Consider the following 21,546-nt stretch of genomic DNA (forward strand, 5'->3'; position numbering starts at 1 on the left):
CATTGTGGAGGATTACCGCTGCTTTTCTTAATCCACTTAGAGACACTGTGGATCGCGCTGCGGGGAACAATGAGGCAGACGGAAGATCAAAGGACAGGCATTGTGAACACTACAGCGGCTGCTCCAATGCCGCTTAAAAACAATGGGGATCGCACTGCTAGACACTCTAGGTAAGATTAAAGATCAAAGGCAGCTCCTATGCTGTTTAGGATTGCTGTGAATCACGCTGCTGCTGATACCACCACCTCATTTGGACAGCATGGACACCCAGACCGGACCCAGCAACTGCCACCCAGGCTGGTGAGATCTCATGTAATGCTATTGTATTTGTTGGTTATTGTAGCTGGGGTGGGGGTTGTGTAGTGTGGGGTTGTGTACTGTACTGTACTGTACTGTAGGTAGTGTAGTGTTGTGTAGTGCAGTGTAGCTGGGGGGGGGCAGCAAGGGTTAGTGCAGTGCAGTGCAGTGTAGTTTAGTATAGTTTGTGGGGGCAGCAGGAGTTGTTAGTGTAGCCTAGCAGTGTAACTTAGACATCTTGGGGGGAGGAAAGGCCCATAAGACACTCCTGGACCATGAATGCACCCAGGTTTAGTATTTTTTTTTCCCTGGTTTATGCCCTTTAAACCTAGGTGCGTCTTATAGTCCGGAGCGTCTTATAGTCCGAAAAATACGGTAGTTTAGGCATTTACATTGTGATCACATTGTTAGTAAAGAAGCTGTCTCTGCTTGAGTAATCTGTCTGAAGAATTCCCCATTGCTTCTAAAGAGTTAAAGTTAGTCTGCACACTCATATTATCTCTCTGTTCAGGTGTGTATAATATCTCTAAACAAAAAGCTACTGCTGAAAAAAAAGAAGCAGAGGACAACGTTTATATGCTGGAATAGAAGCAAAATCACATGTAAAAGTACCGATACTCCTGCAAAAATGCACACTCAAGTTAGAAATGTCCCATGCACACAAAATTGATTGTATACACTGCTGGAATTTGTTTAAACAATAAAGCAGATCTAAAACAACAAAAAGCATGACTGCATGTCCAGATCCAGGGTTGTCTGAAAGTAAAACATTAACACACACGTACCAATATGTACAGTACATGCTGGACTCACGTTGGACTAAACAACGACTCTGGGAACAGAATGTGTATATATAAGTGGGGGAGGGGTAAGGACCGACTGCATATTGCATTATTGATCAAAGCCTCATTTTATGTTATTTTAAAGAGGAACTGTAACATAAAAAGATCCCCTGGGGGGTACTCACCTCGGGTGGGGGAAGCCTCCGGATCCTAATGAGGCTTCCCACGCCGTCCTCCATCCGTCAGGGGTCTCGCTGCAGCCCTCCGTGGAGTCCGGGCAGCGGTGACGTCAATATTTACCTTCCTGGCTCCTGCGCAGGCGCTCTGACGGCTGTCGGCTCCGAACTACACGGAAATACCCGATCGCCGTCGGGTCCGCTCTACTGCGCAGGCGCAAGTTTACTGCGCCTGCGCAGTAGAGCGGACCCGAATGAGATCGGGTATTTCCGTGTAGTTCGGAATGGAAAGCCGCCACAGCGCCCCCGCTGGAGCCAGCAAAGGTAAATATTGAAATGACAGTCGGCACAGTCGCCGGCTGTTCGGAGGGCTGCGGAGAGACCCCCGTGGGACAGAGGACGGCGTGGGAAGCCTCATTAGGATCCGGAGGCTTCCCCCACCCGAGGTGAGTACCCCCCAGGGGATCTTTTGAATGTTACAGAGTCTCTTTAAGCACAATTGGCTTCAATTCACTAAGCTTTATCAAACACTTTATCGAGCGTTTGATAATTTACCTCATGGGTAAAACCTAATTTTGAATTCACTAAGGTGTTATAGATTTATCGAATGTTTTATTGATAAAACGGTGAATAAATCTATAACACCTTAGTGAATTCAAAATAAAATTTTACCGATGAGGGAAATTGTCAAACGTTCAATAAAATGTTTGATAAAGCTTAGTGAATTGAGGCCATTGTTATAAGTACACTCTAAAGACGGCCAGGCTACAATTACATAGTTTATTCATGCAAGAGGATGACAGATATACAGTGGTTTGCAAAAGTATTCGTCCCCCTTGAAGTTTTCCACATTTTGTCATATTACTGCTACAAACATGAGTCAATTTTATTGAAATTCCACGTGAAAGACCAATACAAAGTGGTGTACACGTGAGAAGTGGAACAAAAATCATACATGATTCCAAACATTTAAAAAAACAACAACTGCAAAGTGGGGTGTGCGTAATTACTCAGCCCCCTGAGCCAATAATTTGTAGAACCAAATTTTGTTGCAATTACAGCTACCAGTCTTTTAGGGTATGTCTCTACCAGCTTTGCACATCTAGAGACTGAAATCCTTGCCCGTTCTTCTTTGCAAAACAGCTCCAGCTCAGTCAGATTAGATGGACAGCGTTTGTGAACAGCAGTTTTCAGATCTCGCCACAGATTCTCAATTGGATTTAGATCTGGACTTTGACTGCGCCATTCTACCACATGGATATGTTTTGTTTTAAACCATTCCATTGTTGCCCTGGCTTTATGTTTAGGGTCGTTGTCCTGCTGGAAGGTGAACCTCTGCCCTAGTCTCAAGTCTTTTGCAGATTCCAAGAGGTTTTCTTCCAAGATTGCCCTGTATTTGGCTCCATCCATCTTCCCATTAACTCTGACCAGCTTCCCTGTCCCTGCTGAAGAGAAGCACCCCCAGAGCATGATGCTGCCACCACCATATTTGACAGTGGGGATGGTGTGTTCAGAGTGATGTGCAGTGTTAGTTTTCCGCCACACTCTCAATGTTTTGCATTTTGGCCAAAAAGTTCAATTTTGGTCTCATCTGACCAGAGCACCTTCTTCCACGTGTTTGCCGTGTCCCCCACATGGCTTGTGGCAAACTGCAAATGGGACATCTTATGCTTTTCTGTTAACAATGGCTTTCTTCTTGCCACTCTTTCATAAAGGCCAACTTTGTGCAGTGCACGACTAATAGTTGTCCTATGGACAGATTCCCCCACCTGAGCTGTAGATCTCTGCAGCTCGTCCAGAGTCACCATTGGCCTCTTGAATGCATTTCTGATCAGCGCTCTCCTTGTTCGGCCTGTGAGTTTAGGTGGACGGCCTTGTCTTGGTAGGTCTACTGTTGTGCCATACTCCTTCCATTTCTGAATGATCACTTGAACAGTGCTCCGTGGGATGTTCAAGGCTTTGGAAATCTTTTTGTAGCCTAAGCCTGCTTTAAATTTCTCAATAACTTTATCCCTGACCTGTCTGGTGTGTTCTTTGGACTTCATGGTGTTGTTGCTCCCAATGTTCTCTCAGACAATCTCTGAGGCCGTCACAGAGCAGCTGTATTTGTACTGACATTAGATTACACACAGGTGCACTCTATTTAGTCATTAGCACTCATCAGGCAATGTCTATGGGCAACTGACTGCACTCAGACCAAAGGGGGCTGAATAATTATGCACACCCCAATTTGCAGTTATTTATTTGTAAAAAATGTCTAGAATCATGTATGATTTTCGTTCCACTTCTCACATGTACACCACTTTGTATTGGTCTTTCACATGAAATTCCAATAAGATTGATTCAGGTTTGTGGCAGTAATATGACAAAACCACTGTAGGAAAGATAACTGCTCCACAGGAGGAGGTGCCTGGATTTGTGGAGTACAGTACAAACTTTAGTGAGAAGAACCCACTACATCCAAGGACTAGCCACAGGCCACAGAGGCATTGGAAACCACATCCAAGGACTAGCCACAGGCCACAGAGGCATTGGAAACCAGTAGCTTATGGAAATTACTAATGTCCATTGGTAAGTCATATGTTATGAATGGAATAACCCCTTTAAATCAGTTGCTGCAGCCCCATAAGTAGAGCCTCTTGATTGCTTCTTATAACTGCAGCCAAGATAATGTTTCTCCTTCTGAATCACACACTAAAAATAAACCATAAGATTAACTGTGCGGGGAAAAAGCTCCACAATTTTGTTTGTGATGGTGTGTACACTGTCATGTTGTAAAGAAATACAATGCAGGATACTAATAATACAAGGATGAATTGCCTGAAAGGGTTTACTATGATATTTGAAGTAAAACTATAGGCAAAGTATTCTCTTTGCTCCAACAGATTAACCACACCATAATAACTTCTAAGGAAAAACAATTATTTGCCAAATAAATACTAAAAAGTTTGTGTGACTGTGGTTCACTTTACTTAGAAGCTTTTCATCACTAATTGCAGGTGATCAGAGATTCGGTGTGACTGTAGGCAGAGATCGTTTTTCTCAATGTATTTTCCGATTGAGTTTGACATACTAACTTTATGTAATAGCAGTTCCCAACTTTGCTTTACTTTAAGCTGGTGGAAAGGGGGAGGAGGAAGTGATTTTTACATAAATGACATTACTTTGGAACAAACCTAAGTAGGATAACTGTATGGCGAATTAGAGCCCTTTTGAATATTAAGCCAGACTGTATAATTCTGCATTGAGCAAATTAAATAAGAGAGAAAGAGGGAAGAAAGGTGAATAAGCGTGAGAGATAATTTTGGTCTCCCTTGATAAACGCTCTGTTGTATATGCTTTGGGTTCTGTACTTTCAATGGTAACTTGCTGACAAAACACAGGAGATTATGACAATATTTACAAGGCAGTCTGCTGCCTTTTCTATTGTCACTAATTGGCATGTTGCTACCCATGGTAGAGAATAGAAACCTATGCCATAGCCATGATACTGGAACTTAATACTTTTAATACTGCTAATAAATGGTTGGGAGATTTACAAGCTACTCTTTTTTTATTTAAACTATGAAAAACTGTTACAGGATTAGCTTTAGGGCCCATTTCTACTACGTACAAAATACGCTGTGAGCCAGGGAAATGCAGCCTATTCAGACAACAGCATGTCGTCCGAATCGCAATACCAGTGTGATTCTGGGCAGCATGCAGCAGTTTTTCATAGCACGCATCCAAATCTCTATAGCCGTGCACAGTACAGCTATAGCAATTCAACTGTGGCTTTGGGTACCTACTGAAAATAAGCCCTTATGAAGTCCCACTCCCTTTTTCAACCAAATTGATGGAAGCAGTGCTTAACACTATTAAAATTCTTACATCGTTTACTACCTCTCCCTGTATGGGATATAGATAAATGCAAATTTAAGGACATAGCCTTACTGTTCCTGAAATGTGGACAAAAGAGACTTACAAGTCCACATTAAAATGAATAACAACCTATAGTGTATATATGGTAGGTGGCATGTCAGTGTTTTAAAATGGGAATCAAATCAATAATGCCAGCATATCACAGTAATGATTGGAACCCCATTTTAAGCACACTTAAATACAAATATACTAACCCTCTACATGCCACTGTCACTAACAAGTGCATTGCTGCAAAGCTCAACATGTACCAACAGCAATGTGGAGAGATGAATTATAGTCATACATCAGTTCTCATTAAATATTTACTCATAATGAAAACTACTAGATCTGAGGCTTAATGTTCAGCAAGCTTAAAGAGGAACTCCAGTGAAAATAATTTAATATAAAAAGGTGCTTAATTTTTACAATAATTATGTATACATGATTTAGTCAGAGTTTGCTCATTGTAAAATCTTTCCTCTCCCAGATTCACATTCTGACATGTATTACATGGTGACATTGTTACTGTGGGCAGATTATGTAGCTGTTCTGGCTTTAACAGACAGCTATAAACAGCCATTTCCTGTGTGTGTCATTGTTACATTGTGGCAGTTTGCCCAGAGTACCGTACGGTACCAGAGCCTCTTGTGGGAGGGGTTTCAGCACAAAATCAGTCATACAGCGCCCCCTGATGGTCTGTTTGTGAAAATCATTATATTTTTCATGTAAAAGTGGGTATCAGCTACTGATTGGGATAAAGTTCAATTCTTGGTCGGAGTTTCTCTTTAAGGTCTGAAAGATAACGTCAGCACTGGAGGTTTTCTGTGAGCGTCTCTCTGGCACGATAAAGTTTTGTTCAATGATGTCATTCATATGTAATACATGATTACTGCAGTCGCACTACTTGTGCTACAAAATGTATATACTGCAATGATTATCAAGTATTGGTATATTTACCTTTTTGGAAAATCTGTGAGATGAGGATTTTACACAGTGTACATATTTACAGCTGTGGCTGTGTTCATGCATCTAATATAACATTATTAAAAATGATTGTCACTAGCTACTGTATATAAATTAGCTTGTAACATGCACTGACTATACTGAGCAAACTATACAGTTATAAGAGGAGCTAGTGGGTCATAATTTTCTTTCCATTTTAAAGAGACTCTGTAACAAATTGTTTATCTTTATTTCTTCTATGCTATAAGTTCCTATGCCTTTTCTAATGTGGTCTGGCTTACTGCAGCTTTTCCTAATTGCACAGTAGCTGTGTTATCTCTGTTATATGATCTAATCTTCTCTCTATAGTCGGCACAGTCAGGCTGAGGCAGTCAGACTGGAATGTGCAGGGCTGCTTGTGATTAGCTAGAAGCTGTACACACCCCCTGCAGGCTCTGTGTGACTAACACACTCTGCTTAGCTGAGCCTATTAGAAGCTGGTTAGTTTGTTTGTAAACACTGCCTAAAACTGGCAATTACAAGCCAGGTTTGCAGCAGAGAATGGCAGAAACAGCACAGAGGGGACCAGGAGCACATAATGAATAGAATGGTATGCTTTTTATTGTAAGAATTTCAGAGTACAGATTCTCTTTAAGACTCGGCATACGCGGGTCCATTACAGCTCAATAAGCAAAGCCAACTGATCCCTCCACAATTAAAATTCATTTGATTGTGATTGATTCCTAAACTACATAGCAAACACAATTGTGATAGATTTCAGTAGAAATCTACCAAGCATCAATCACAAGCATACTACAGCTTGAGGCAGTGCAATGCTATGTGGCTATCGATCCCCCACCACTCCTGCCCTGCCCCCTCACACACAGCCCAACATGTCCCATCAGACTATCTATTGATTAACAGTCTCAAATTGACATGACAGATCTAAGCCCCCTTTGCACAAACAAAGGAATAGATAGGAGCTGCTCCTCTGTCAGCTTCCAAATGACTAAGTTGACACATACATGTCAAGAGCTAAACATGTCAATTCTGACTATCCTGTGTATTCGGCATCACCATCTCATCACCAGCTAAGTGGCAGATGCCAGGCAGGGAAAACACTGCCAACAGGACAATAGTATTAAGTATGCCTTAAATAAAGGTCTGGTTTAAAAGAAACCTAAAGTGGCAGGGGTATGTAGGTGTCATTTTCGGCTTGTATTTTTTTTTATTTTAAATGCGATTTGCCTGGCTCCTATTCTGATCCTCTACCTCTAGCATGTACTGAAACCCTAACCTAGAGGTCATTTACAGTTCCGGTGTTTTGAGCTAAGCCATGTACACATCTATGAGGCATGTTGCCCAGTGGAGATTGCAACGTGTTCTATTGCTATGGGGGAAGCCAATGGAGTGGTATGGAAGTGACGTCACACAGAGTATTTTCTCTGGTTGAACTCGATGGACGTATGTCTTTTTTCAACCCAAATAACTATGTAACTATGTAATAGGGAGAAAAATGTTCTCTGCTGTCAATTGGCCGAAGTCATCAGACAGGCTAAACCCTAGCCAAGCGGGCGGGGGCTTACTGTACGCACCCTCAATTCACCGGAGAGGCGGCCATTATTGGCTGCCTCACCAGAGTTTTACCTAGCACGTGTACACTGTTTTAGGCGTTACTCGCACCAGCTCTGCTGGTATCTGGCTTGTGGAACAGATCCCAGCTGGAGGCTTTCACATATCTTTATAAGTGGAACGCCTCCACAGGACCACAACGGAATGAAAATTGGAGACATATTATGCTATGTTGACCATACATGCACAACAGAGATAGTTTATTTAGATGCATGCTAGCTGCAGGTGTGTGTTGTAGACTAGACTAAAGCTAAAGGATAACGATGACAGTTAGGAACATGGCATTTATTTTTTTAAATGAGTCAGCAGTAATGCAGCCCCTGTATTCCTCTAACTTCAGGTTCCCATTAATGGAAGCAGGTAGATTTGGCACCATGGCTTGGATGTTGGTACCTAACAACAGCAACCAGTGGTAGCATGTTTTGGCAAAGGCACAACGCTTTGGCGATGCCCAGATACTTTAGTGTCAAGGTGTTGCTGAGAATTAGCAACAAGAGAGTTTGGATTTGACAGTGTGGATAAAGATGACAAAAGGTGAATATCAGTTTGGGTTAAGCATTCTTTAATAAAGTTTAGCAGATGGGTATGGCGAGGTCCCTTAAAGTGGATCCGAGATAAACTTTTACTCATTGTATAGTAGTGTTCCTTTCATTTAGTTTATGGGGCATTCCTTAAGCCAAATACCATTTTTTGTTTGTTTTAATACTCTAATTCCCTATAAACTAAACAAGCCTTGCCCACAGCTCCTTTTGTGCCTTGGCACTCTTAGAGCAATGTAGCAAGGGCTTATGGGAGCTCAGTCTGGGCAGGAGGAGGAGGTTTTACTAGCCATAGATTTGAGAGGCAGAGGGGAGGAGGAGAGGGGATTGAGCTAATTGCTGTAGATGCTATCAGCTTGCCTGTGTAATGTGACAAGCAGAACATGGCTGCTTTCATTGTATCACAGGAAGAAATAATCATATAGAAATGAAGCTGTTTGCAGCTAGATTTGCAGTGCAAACTATCTAAACTTTAGATAAGATATATAGACAAGTTATTTGTTATAGTTCGTTTTTCACCTCAGATCTGCTTTAATAAAGTATTACATTCTACTATATGTTGTTACGGTGCTTTTTAAATACCTGCAATGCACAGAGCTGATCTGAAAGGGTTGTCAGGAATAGCAGCCTCACTTTAATAAAAATAGATAATGAAAAGCTCAGGTGAGTTATAAACTAAAGGTCAGCGGAAATTAAAGGACATTTTCAGGATTTTGGTGAACAAGAACATTGACAAATTAGATGACTGTGTATTGTGTGATATTATACACTACAAAGAAATGTAAATAGAAAGCACTGGTCACTTTCAACAAAAGGAAAAGATAATATCTAATGTGATGTTCCATTCACTTGCAACAGGTAATACATAAGGCCAGATAAGGATGCATTGTCTAGGAGAAATGTATTGCATTCAGTACAGACAGTCGATGTGTCCAGAGCTTTTTACTTTCGCCGTGATATTTATGGAATTGCCAATTCTGACAGCTGATGAGTCAAGGCAGCAAGCAGGAACCATTGAACCTCTCGAGCTCAAAGCTTTTACCATAACTATATTTACTGAGACGTTTATATTACTGAAAAGTTTATATAAATACACACATATATATATAAGAATAATGATAGATGTTTATTTAGCACAGGCCTACTGATGAAATAATCTCAATAATAGACATTTACCGTGTATCTTGCGAGGACGTAGGCTCCAGCTCCAACACCAATTCCAATAATACTGGGGAAACTGCAGTGCAAAAACACAAAGTAAAGTTACATACAACACATCCTCCATCACAGCAGCTTGTGTACTATTGTTCTACCTACAGCATCACTCACTTGAGGTACTGCAGCACAGAAGAGATTGTGTCTGCCAGCTGATCCAGTGATGGGTATTGATACCTGGTTCAATAAAAATGAAACGTGAGTAAAACGAACAAGCCATAGAGCATATTTATAAAATAGCCTCTTTATGTGAGCAACAATAGTGAAAAGCAGGAATCTCATGGACAGGATCCCTGGCAACAACGTTTGTTGGATATTAGTGAACAAGTGAAGTGTTTTTACCTTGCATGAGCATTTTCTCAGTAGTCATCTTCATCAATGCATTAAAGAGGGACTGAGAGGGATATGTAAGCTGCCATATTTATTTCCTTTCAAACTATATCAGTTGCCTGGTAGTACTGCAGCCAAAGACATCAGCGGCACTATCTGGGGGCTCTATGGGCCCTTTCCTACTAGCTAATGTGTGCACAAGCCCGATTTCGTGCATGGGTTACAACGCACGGCATGACAGCGGGAATTTGCTCTTCGACGCATATCAGCGGCGGTAGTTCTAATTCACCCGACGGGAAAAGCCCTTGCGTAGTACGATTAAATGTTCCCAGAGGCGTTACACCATAATGCTCTGGAACAATTTAACTAATGTGAACGGTAACATGAAAGCCAATAGACTTTCATGTTATCTTGCTTATCGCACCCTATGTGCGGTCCGTCAGAACGCATGGCACAGCATCTAGTGAGAAAGCAGCCTAATAGTATCATTAGAAACCTTTGTGTGAAAATTCGGTCAGGGCCAAGATGGCATCTCTGCCTGGCAATGGGTTTTACATGAACTATTTTTCAATTGTGTCTTGAGTTGTTCTTTAAAGGACAACCGAGGTGACATGTGACATGAAGAGATAGACATGTGTATGTATAGTGCAAAGCACACAAATAACTATGCTGTGTTCCTTTTTTTCTTTCTCTGCCTGAAAAAGTTAAACATCAGGTATGCAAGTGACAGTTTCTGCCTGGGTCAGACTATAGCATAACCCTCACTGATAAGCATTTACAGCCATAAAACACTTTCCTGTCAGTAAATGGCTTCTGAGAGCAGAAAAGAGATAAAAAGGGTCAATAATTCATATATTTAAGCTCTGACATACTTCAATGTGGTGTCATTGAGCAGAGACAATGAAATAGTAAAAACTTACTAACTAGATTTAAATCAAAAATAAAACCGTGGGATATCTTAAAAAGTCATTTTTAGGAGGAAGAGGATAGATACAATTGTTTTTTTCATCAGTTTATTTTCACCTCGGATGTCTTTTAACCAGTAAGTGCATCCCAGTCCTTCACTATGTGGCGTTAAATGCATGAAACTTACCCAGGGGGGTAGACAGCTGCCCCTTCTTCTTGTCCTGGGGCATCAATGTGGCAGACAACAAAGTTTTTCACAATCTCGTACATGTCCTCATTTTTAAATAATGTTTCAAAGCACAGTTTATCTAGAGAAAAGCAAAAAATGTGACAAAATGTATTCCATAACTGGCAACTCTGCAGAAACAGAAAACATAAAAGCTTAAAACAAACAGGAAATTAGTGGCATTTTAGCAAATGAAGATGTAAATCAGTTAAGTACTCCTGTGTATTTTCTAATCTCACACAACTGTATGGAACTCGAAAAAAAACGGACGTGAAGCAGACAAAATGAAGACTTCATGTGAAAAAATGTGTACTTATGTGAATGAGACAAATGGCCAGAAAGGTCTCATGAGGTGATTAATACAGCTATGCAGCTATCACTGGGATCATCTTTGGGTACGCTCAAAAGTCTAAATGGAAAAATGTATGCAGTTTCCTTCTATGCACTGTGTGCAAGTTACACTAATTGGCACTATAACACCATGCCTGATATGAGCAGCTCAGCCATTGTTTCTTAAAGACAAAACAGCCAGATGGTGTTTTTCCCAATCGATAAGCCCGCAATGGACTGCATATAACTTGCTTTGTTCTGGCTGTAAATGTACATAATTCAAGAATGTTTAATGTCAGTGGTTGAATGCAATCCACTGACTGCCCTAAAATGAACACTCAAATGTGATAGAAGACAAACACTGGCCACAGACGCTCTCAATTATGCTGAGAATGTTGCCATATAAAATGAGAAAAAATGTGTTTGTGTGTGTAATTTTCCATTTGTGGTAATTGAAGCATTTCAGAAGACAGACAACAAACTTGGACACAAATGTAAAAAGCAACAATCACAGAAACTTGTTAGACTGACAATCAGAGTGTGATAAGGAAGACGGACAACGTCAACAGGAGGAACTACACAGAACAGGCAGTGCAGACACAAGAGAGTTGGACACAGACACACAACAGTTAGGTTGGCACAGATAGCCCCAATACTCACGGTCCATCCCCACATCATGGAATGTAACAATCGCTGGACGCTTGGGTTTGGGGGAGCCCTGAATTGTGACAGTCACTGTCCCAAAGGGAGTCTCAATAGAGTGTTTCTACATCACGAGATACAGAAAGGAAGGTATGGTGAGTACATACTAGACATACCAGTGTAACTGATACACTCCTGAACAGGGGTTCTTAGGCAGGCGCTTCGAGATACATTACACTACTAGAAATCACAGACATACTGGAACACACCAACACATTACAGTGGCCAAAATATTCTAAAACACATTTCTAAATGGTCACTGCTACGTAACAACAGAAACACACACAATCATAGGTCTACTATTGGCCAGCTGAACACAACAAAAGCCTACAGAGCTCCAAAGTCCGTAACATAAAGTCTCACAATATCTATTTACAACACACAAACCTTGACTAAACCTTGACTAAATAGTAATGAGTAATTTGTCCGCCGTCCAGGAGTAAAAATTAAGAATATTTACAGTTCTAAAAATTACACATAAAGTTAAAGATAAGGACTATTGAGATGCAGAATTTCCTGGGAAAATATGTTCTGAACCTTAAATGATTGGCGCAGCAACAAAAAGGTGACTGATAGCTAACACAGTACCCACTAATACTGGTGCAACACAATACACTTGCTGGATTTGTCCTAAGGACTGCCCCAGGTCATGCGCTGTATATGAACAGCGCGTGAATGAAAACCCAACTCCTGTAAACACGGAGAAAAAAAACAAAAACACTTTGCAATAAAATAGGTTCATTTTATGGTTCTTACACATTTGGCTACTTTCAAAGTGCCATGCTGTGGTGCATCAGACAATATAATCATATTATATTGGAATGGTACCGTTCAAATTGGCATGTTAGTGTGTTGTGGTAGTTCCATTGAGCATAATGCAATGGATGTAGTGCGTTACTGCATAACGCATGTGTTAACAGTGGCGTTGAAGCATTTTTTTCCATTGATTGTATGCTTTACTGCATGCAATGCACACATAGGGCTTGATTCACAAAGCGGTGCTAACTGTTAGCACGCCTATGAAAACCCCCTTAGCACGTCCAAACAAGCTTTTCGCGCGTAAAACTTTACGCGCGCAAAACTTTATGCGCATAAAACTTTACGCGCACACTGCACAGAGCGCAGGGCGCTACGCGCGAAGTGTCCATTAAAGCCTATGGGACTTAGCACGCATAGGACTTTGATTGAGAAATCCGGTGCTAACCTACTTAGCACCCTGGTTAGCACGTCTAAAGACTTTAGACATGCTAAGTAGGTTAGCACCGCTTTGTGAATCAAGCCCATAACATGCAATGTGAATTTTTCCCTCCTTTGCGTTCCTGTTTTTACAAAGAACGCAGTACAACCTCCTAGTGTAAAAGTAACTTTATATTATAACTTAAGCAAAAAAAACATTTTATTTTAGTGTTGGGGAGAATGGGAAAGGGTTAATGTGTTGGCCAGGTTTTTATTGTTGTCTCTGTTATGCAGATTTCTCCTCATTTCCAGTTCATGGTGACCCTGGACATACAGTGATGGAAATCTTCTCAACAAGAAAAGAGAAAAAAAATATTCTTTCATCCTTCTACTAAAACACATTTTTTTTTAATTTCTGCCTGTGTCCCAATTGGAGGTATTTTCTCTTCCCCTCTGAACTGCAGTTGCCTAGATTGGGTGCCACTGCTAGCGTTTAATTACATGGCTTCCTAAGGGCCGGTACACATGGGCTTCTGGCAGTATTATTGCAAGTGTGCAGAAAAGCATTTAGCAGCTTTCAGCGGCGTATGTCGTTTTTTTAACCCCTGCAGAGGGACATGGAAACACTGCAGCAAGCAACCCTAGAAGCAGCTTGTTGCTTCCAGGATCAGCTGAAATGGCAGAAAAAATTGGGATCAGAACGAGTCGTATCTTCCACCAGCCTACCCCATCCCCTAACCTTCCTCGACTATACATACCCCTAAACCATACTCATCTTTCCTATTCTGCTTCAGTGCCTGTTCCACAATCCAATGCTCTTCCAATGAAATCTTATTGGCTGAATGAGGAGAAACCTTGCCAGCCAGACCCCAGGCAGCAATACACATCTGACTAAGGTTCTAACCCTTTCTCTCCCATAAGAGTAAATTGGTCAACAATTTACTGCATAACTTTTACCTAATAACACAGTTCAAGGTCAGTCTAAACTTGTCTTACATCTGTGAAGGCCCATACCCACTATGCAATTTCTCCGACAACCGTCAATTGTTATGAGTGGCAGCGATCATTTCCGCGATGTTGCATCATTAGTATAGGCACAATTACACAATGTTTGCGAACGTGCGGCGATAAGGACAGACACTGCAGATCTTTAAGATCTCCTGTGCAAAGTGCCGCAATTGTTTGAACTCTTATTCACGCCCGTCGTGGGCCGTTGCCTGTACACAGCAGGAAGATTGATTGGGGAACTGTCATTGTCGGGGGACATCGCTGTGATCTATCTTCCTACGTTGTTGGGAGAGTATTCAGCTTAATGGCCCATACTCACGGACTACTTTTGTGCCCTGTCGCCAGCACACGGAAGCGTGTGCGCGACAGTTCGTACACACGCGGAAGAGGGATTACTGAAGCGACGGAAGCTGTCGCCGACGTTCCTCTCATACTCACAGGCGACTTGTCGCCGCAACACGCGCCTGCCACATGGTTGCCGTGACAATTGTAGCCTGTAAGTATGGGCCATAAGTCTAGTTCTTCAATGAAAGCCAGCTTGTGGTAGATTGCTATCTGTTGACCTGCTGAGCATGACCACGTGTGTTTTTGTATTAGTATGAACAGCAGGGTGGAAGAATAGGTCTATACAGCATCATTTCCAAACAGCCACTAGTTAGCGGAGCGAGATCGGTGACATATGGGTACTGGAGGCAAACCCAGACTCCTCCGCATACCTCTGCACAAAGATGTAGCAATGCGGCAGAACTAAAGTAAAAAAAAAGAAAGCAATCCAGCATGCGGCAAAGACATAACACTAACAATGGCCAAACAAAAAAATCTCTAAAATGTTGCCTGGTACTATGATAGCCCTGTGAACAACCTCTAAGTGAAGACCTGATTTGTTTTTGGTTATTCATATATAACAGCTGCTGTCTGAGAGTAGCAGTGTTTACATGGCGTTCCTGCCATTCAGTACCACTGGAGAGAGAGAAAGAAGCAGATGAAAATGCTCAGGACTGCTATGTGAAAAAGTTTTAAAACTACTTGAAAAAAATCACAAGGACTCTGCCATATGTTGAGCTGTTTTGATTTTAGTTCAGCCTGAAGCGCTCATGGGCACATGCATTAAAGTGTAGAATATATGCACTTCATACCTGCTCTTGTACTTGCAGTAATTTTGCTGCTAACTCAGCTGCCTGAAAATAAATACAAAAAATAGGTATATGTGATGACTGTTGTGGTTATGCTTTAAATGTAAAGCATTAGGTACAGCATTACCTTCAAAGGGTCCTGCAGAAGAGCATTCTCATCCGTGATCTGAACTTCTTGTAATTCCGACATCTCCAGATCTGCAACACAGAAAACAAACGGTTGACTTCGTGTTATATCAAGTGCTGTTTATTTAGCGTAAGAAAAAAAAAATACAGCCAAGTTCTTATTACAGGACATGAAATCCAAACCTCTGATCTATTTATAAACACATCAGGTCCTCCTCTACAACTCACCCCCTGTGACCTCCTTTAACTCTAAAAAGGATATAATAGGGCATCTAACGGCAACCTTATACAATAACAAGAACATAACTCTCCCACAATATTCACTGAGCACTCAAGTTGGCAGTACATTAACGTAAGATGTCCTTTAGAGCCCAACTACATGCACATATATAGATATACAGTCCAATAGCGCCTAAAAAACAAAATGATCAGAAGCTATCTGTGCTCAGTCCTCCAAGACAAATACTCCAAGATTATCTCCTACCTGTGGCAGGAAACATCAGTACCTTCCCTAAAAATTAGACTTATTAGTACGATTTAGTGTTGATGTCCCTGCATCCAGGCAGGACACTACCTCTCCAAAGAGTATGTTAGCTGCTCTTCTTGTTCGTGCCATTTGACTTTTAGGGAATGTACTGCATCTTGTGATGGCTATCCCTGGTGGACACAGCAGCGCGTGGCATATTCCCCATGACTAGTAGTCATACCAGCTGGAGCGGGCAGAAAGGTCCAGATCAAGTAGCATGGTCAGAAACTACCACACAAATGGCTGCAGGACCAGCTATGCAGATGAGCTGGCATCTCCCACAGGCATGTCGGGACAATTTCAATTTGATTCCAGCTAAATTTGATCTGAGCAGTATTGAACAAGTGGAGATAAACAGAAGCTCCCTTTATTCTAATTACTCGGGGTAGCCAAGAAGGAGTTGGTTCACTGCTCTAATGTCCATTGCCAAAGAGGGTCCATGTAGACATCCCATGTAAGTAAACGGTTTGAAAGCCATAGTGCAAGTAATGAAAGTGATGGTGCATCTGAGTTATGCTCAAAGAACATATGGTGCAATGATAATAAATGGACAGTGCATATAAGGATCAATGATGCAAGTATAACAGGATTATTTACATACGTATCCCAGGACTGGATGTGCAAACAGCTGTGAAGTAAGGACAGAGGGAGGCACACAGGACGTCCTTACCCAAGTGACAATTTATGTAGCTTTCAGGGTTTATCATGAATTCAGGTGGTGAGGCATTTTTGATTGATATTTCCACATAATATTGTATTGTGGCGAGTTGCTGTATGTTCAGCTTTTTAAATGATTTTATCATGTTTATACAGTGTTTAATAAAGATTTCTGATACTGTGACATGGTGGTGCAGCCATTTTCCTCTTCAGGATTTCTTTACTGTTTGGTTTTCACATGGTCTAATTGATCCTGAGGCTTGCACACCACAACTATTAAGGAGTGCGGATTTATTTATTATTGTATTTATAAAGCACCAACATATTATGCAGTGCTGATTTACATGCATGTATATTAGTGGCTGTAGGCAGAATATCCGCTTGTCTGGAAAAATGCAGCAAGTTGGGACGCTGTGTTTTTTTAACAGGTGGAAGCGGGTCCTATTTTTACGGGTATATTTTTGCAATAAGTGGGAACCAAAGCCTAAACTATGCTTAATATTGGAAAACCTTTTCTGTTCTGATTTTGTTAACAAGACGGTGTAGACAAAGAGTTTGCCATCAGTACACTGAAAGTACAGAACTTTTTTTCAGCCCTTTAAGAATTTATTTTTCTTCAGTCCATTTGGTGATGAGATTTTTCAAAGCCATAAAAATGCCTCTACATAAAACTTGTGTGATCCTTAAATGTGCCCTTTTATTGGGTGATAAGCCTGAGAAAGCCAACTATCCTACCCATAGATTTATTCAACATGTGGTCTCATCAGCTAAAATTTTGGCTCACAGTTGGAATAACTGAATTTATGCACTGAACAGGTTTTTGACTTCTTGACTAAAATTATGGCCGCTGACCACTTGTGTGCCAAAAACCTGTAATATTTTAGATCACTTGGGGCTCCTAGATATTGTGGCTGTCAAACAATGGCCAAAGTTATGCCCTCCACACCTTTTAACTTTTCTATGATCCATTCCATTTGTAATAATGGTAAAGCCTTGAGACCCCCTCCCCGTTATTAATATTCCTATTTACTTTGTTGTTTCTTCAATTTAAGATTTGTTCTTAAGCCCCATACACACGCTTAACAGCGATCTTTTATGCTTTCACAACTTTTGTTGTGAAACAAGTTGAAACACCTAAAAAAAATCTTTTGCTATTGTTCAAAGAGCTGATAAGAGTGATAAGAAGTCAATCCAACAGTTGGATTGACTTCTTATCAGCTCTTTGAACAATAGCGAAAGATTTGTTTTAGGTGTTTCAACTTGTTTCACAAGAAAAGTTGTGAAAGCATAAAAGACCGCTGTTGAGCGTGTGTATAGGGCTTTAATCTACACTATGCAGCGTGTAATAATTGCTCTCTGATAATTCTACTGTTCATGGCTTCCCCTGTGTGGGATGAGTTATGTGATGGTTTGTTGTTGATATTTGCTAAAAATAATAGAACCCTTTTGAAGTTAAATTTTCCCTTGTGACTTGTCAGGAGTTATTGAAAAAAAACCCTTCAAGCCTATTGAAAAGATACCCTTTAAAGAGACACTGAAGCGAAAAAAAAAATTATGATATTATTTGTATGTGTAGTACAGCTAAGAAATAAAACATTAAGATCAGACACATCAGTCTAATTGTTTTTAGTACAGGAAGAGTTAAGAAACTCCAGTTGTTATCTCTATGCAAAAAAGCCATTAAGCTCTACGACTTTCAAAGTCGTGGAGAGGGCTGTTATCTGACTTTTATTATCTCAACTGTTGTCTTTTTCTCTGCCAGAGGAGAGGTCATTAGTTCACAGACTGCTCTGAAAGAATCATTTTGAATGCTGAGTGTTGTGTAATCTGCACATATTAGAGAATGATGCAATGTTAGAAAAAACACTATATACCTGAAAATAAAAATATGAGACTATTTTCTTTGCTGCTAATCTTCTAGTAATTATTCATAGTACACAACCAATTCATTATATCATATATTTTTTTCGCTTCAGTGTCTCTTTAAAGTAACTGATGACAGTCCAGCATTTCTGGTAGCTATCACTAATGCCAGAAGGAATCGTCATCATATCAACTACGGGTACATTCGTATTTTCAGGAGAAATAGAACCGTTCTACAGACTGATCCTCTATTCCTTCTGAAAGTTATATCACCATTTCACAGATCTCAGGATATTATCCAGCCTTTTGTTTGCAGCTATTTGGCTAATTACAGATTTTACATGCTTGATAATAGAAGTATCCTTACTTACTTAAAGAGGATCTTTGAATTAATAAGGTCATATTCTTTGCATTTGTTCAGAGAAAAACAAAGGGAGTAAGGCCTGAAAATCCACAACAGTTCCGTAGGTTAGTCTGGCAATCATTGAGGCTTATAAACCTATGGATCTGCAGGCTTCCATTTCATTTTTGGCTCACTTCACAAGGCCTATAGCAATGACCTGTTCTCACAAAGCAGTAGTGACAACTGGAACAGATAAACCAAGTTACTACATGGTCAAGTTTCAACACTGTATAAAGCATTTCGTACTATCAGCCAGAATCAAGCCTTTGGAAGGTAAGCTATTCAGGCAGTTGTGCCACCCTTAGCTTTGGTGTTTCTTGCTTAACGTTTCTGAGTATTTGTAGAGGAAGATTACTGGGAAGTTCCCTAGCAATGTTTCCAGTAATTCTTGAGGATAGAAAGCCCAACCAGATTTTACTATGAATATATGGGGGATACTTTTTCAACATGAAAATACTGTAATGTTTGCTGTCCAAGTCTGTGCCTTCCTTGTCTGGTTCGTGGTATACTATACTGAGAAGGGGGCTAATGATGTGTTTTATTTATAGGGGAGGTATTCATGTTTAGTCTGAGCAGGAGAATATTAGTCCTGGAGGATTACTGGAAACAACATTACCAGGAAGCTAACACTTTTTATATCATTTACTGTGAGTATCTGATGCTAAAATTGCAGGCACTGGGGCCCAAATAAGTAAGTATTGCATAAGTTTCCAATTCCATTAGAGGGATCCATTCAGTCCACTCATAGAGTTAAAAACAGAAGTTAATCAAAACACACACACACACACACAATTATTATACTATCAGTATTAGTGTTGAACTTTCAAGTTTAAAAAATTCCTTGTAACGATGTGTTTGCGTGCAGCTGTGAATCTATCCATACAGGCTTAAAGTGAATGTTTACCTGTTTTAAAAACAAAAAGTCAGATACTCACCTAAGGAGAGGGAAGGCTCGGTCCTAATGAGCCTTCCCTCTCCTCTCCCGGTGCCCGGTCCCGCGCAGGGTCCCCCGTGGCAGTATTCGACCAGTTCGGTCAAATACTGCCACTTCCGCATGCCGAAGGGAGCTTTCGGAAGGCTTCGGGAGCACTCGGGCTCCCGATGACGCGGCCGCTCCTTACTACGCATGCGCGAGCGCCCTCTATGACGCGCTCGCGCGTACGTAGTATGGAGCGGCCCGTCTTCGGAAGCCCGAGTGCTCCCGAAGACCTCCGAAGTCCCTGCGGCGGCGGACGCGAACGGGGGAGCCAGCGCAGCACCGAGGGCACCGGGAGAGGAGAGGGAAGGCTCATTAGGACCGAGCCTTCCCTCTCCTTAAGTGAGTATCTAACTTTTTGTTTTTAAAACCGGTACCCATTGGCTTTAAAGCAAACCAGAAGTGAGGAAACTCACTTCAGCTTTGATATTTACCATACTTCGTGAAGGCTCTGGATACAGAAGAGTTCCAAAGGCTGTCCAAGGAGCAGGGCCGGATTACCGACCAGGCAAAAAAAGCAGTCGCTTGGGGCCCCATTCAGAGTCAAAGGGGCCCCATCAGCACATAAACCATCCCTCGCCATCCTGTCAGCGGTGGCTGGATGGTATAATGGTTAAAGGGACTCTGAGCAGTGCAGTAACTATGGAAAGATGCATATCATTTTAAAGCTCTCTTTCTCCTCTTTCCAATGATATATAAACCGCCGCCCTATGCCTTTTAGTTTTCGCTATATATTCACGGTCAAAATCGCGGCCGCTGCAATTTCGATCGCAAAAATTGCGAAAACTAAAAGGCGTAGAGTGGCAGTTCATCTATCATTGGAAAGAGGAGAAAGAGAGCTTCAAAATTATATGCATCTTTCCATAGTTACATTGTGTTACACAGGACGACTTTTCTCCAAAGTCGGCAGCTCGATTCAGCACAATGCAATGAAATATAAGGAACCCAGGGGGATATAATTACAAACATCATACTGGTAGGTGTGAGGATGTAATAATTAGTTGTGGGTATGCTTAAAGGCATACCCACAGGCACTGCCCGGAGTCCCTTTAGGGGCTCTGCCTCTGACACAGGAGACCAGGGTTCAAATCTCATCTCTGCCTGTTCAGTAAGCCAGCACCTATTCAGTAGGAGACCTTAGGCAAGTCTCTCTAACACTGCTACTGCCTATAGGGCACTTCCTAGTGGCTGCAGCTCTGGCGCTTTGAGTCCGCCAGGAGAAAAGCGCAATATAAATGTTATTTGTCTTGTCTAATGATGCCGTGCGCTGCTGATTGTCTTCAGAGCCACGCTCTCCTCCTAGGTCCCACTCCTGCTACTGTGCGCTCTGCCGCTGCCCACTCCTCCCTCCCTTCCCACAGAGAACCACAGCTGCAGCGAGAATGATAGCAGCAAATGGCAAACGCTCACTCACCTATCCATGATCCAAGCGATAGAGATCCCGTCATCTGAAACCCATCGGTCTCTTCTACAGTGCAGCCGCTCGCTCTGAACTTCCTGATTCTCAGATCAGACAGGAAGTAGGAAGTAATAATAGTAGTAGTAACAGAGCGGCAGCACTCTAGAGGAGACAGATTGACTCCGGATGACGGGACCTCTATTGCTTGGATCGCAATAGGGGAATGTGAGTCATCTGGTGCTGTCATTCTCCCCTGCTGCGGCTGCCTTCTCTGCTGTACTAACATATTCACTGGGATGGAG

General features: G+C 41.5%; 1 protein-coding gene across 3 annotated transcripts in view; it reads right to left on the minus strand.

Annotated features, from left to right (window-relative positions):
• Positions 1-21,546, minus strand: part of NDRG2 (NDRG family member 2) — a 124,696-nt gene that overhangs the window by 23,795 nt on the left and 79,355 nt on the right. For all 3 annotated transcript variants that reach the window (XM_068241072.1, XM_068241079.1, XM_068241065.1), the window contains exons 2-7: positions 15,422-15,492; positions 15,298-15,339; positions 11,936-12,041; positions 10,907-11,027; positions 9,598-9,660; positions 9,445-9,505 (exon numbers count right to left, since the gene is read on the minus strand). In XM_068241072.1, coding sequence (XP_068097173.1) covers positions 9,445-9,505; positions 9,598-9,660; positions 10,907-11,027; positions 11,936-12,041; positions 15,298-15,339; positions 15,422-15,484 — 456 coding nt within the window. In that variant the 5' untranslated portion in view covers positions 15,485-15,492. The remainder of the gene's footprint in view (positions 1-9,444; positions 9,506-9,597; positions 9,661-10,906; positions 11,028-11,935; positions 12,042-15,297; positions 15,340-15,421; positions 15,493-21,546) is intronic.

Source organism: Hyperolius riggenbachi, chromosome 1 (genome assembly GCF_040937935.1).
Source record: "Hyperolius riggenbachi isolate aHypRig1 chromosome 1, aHypRig1.pri, whole genome shotgun sequence".
NCBI lineage: Eukaryota > Metazoa > Chordata > Amphibia > Anura > Hyperoliidae > Hyperolius > Hyperolius riggenbachi.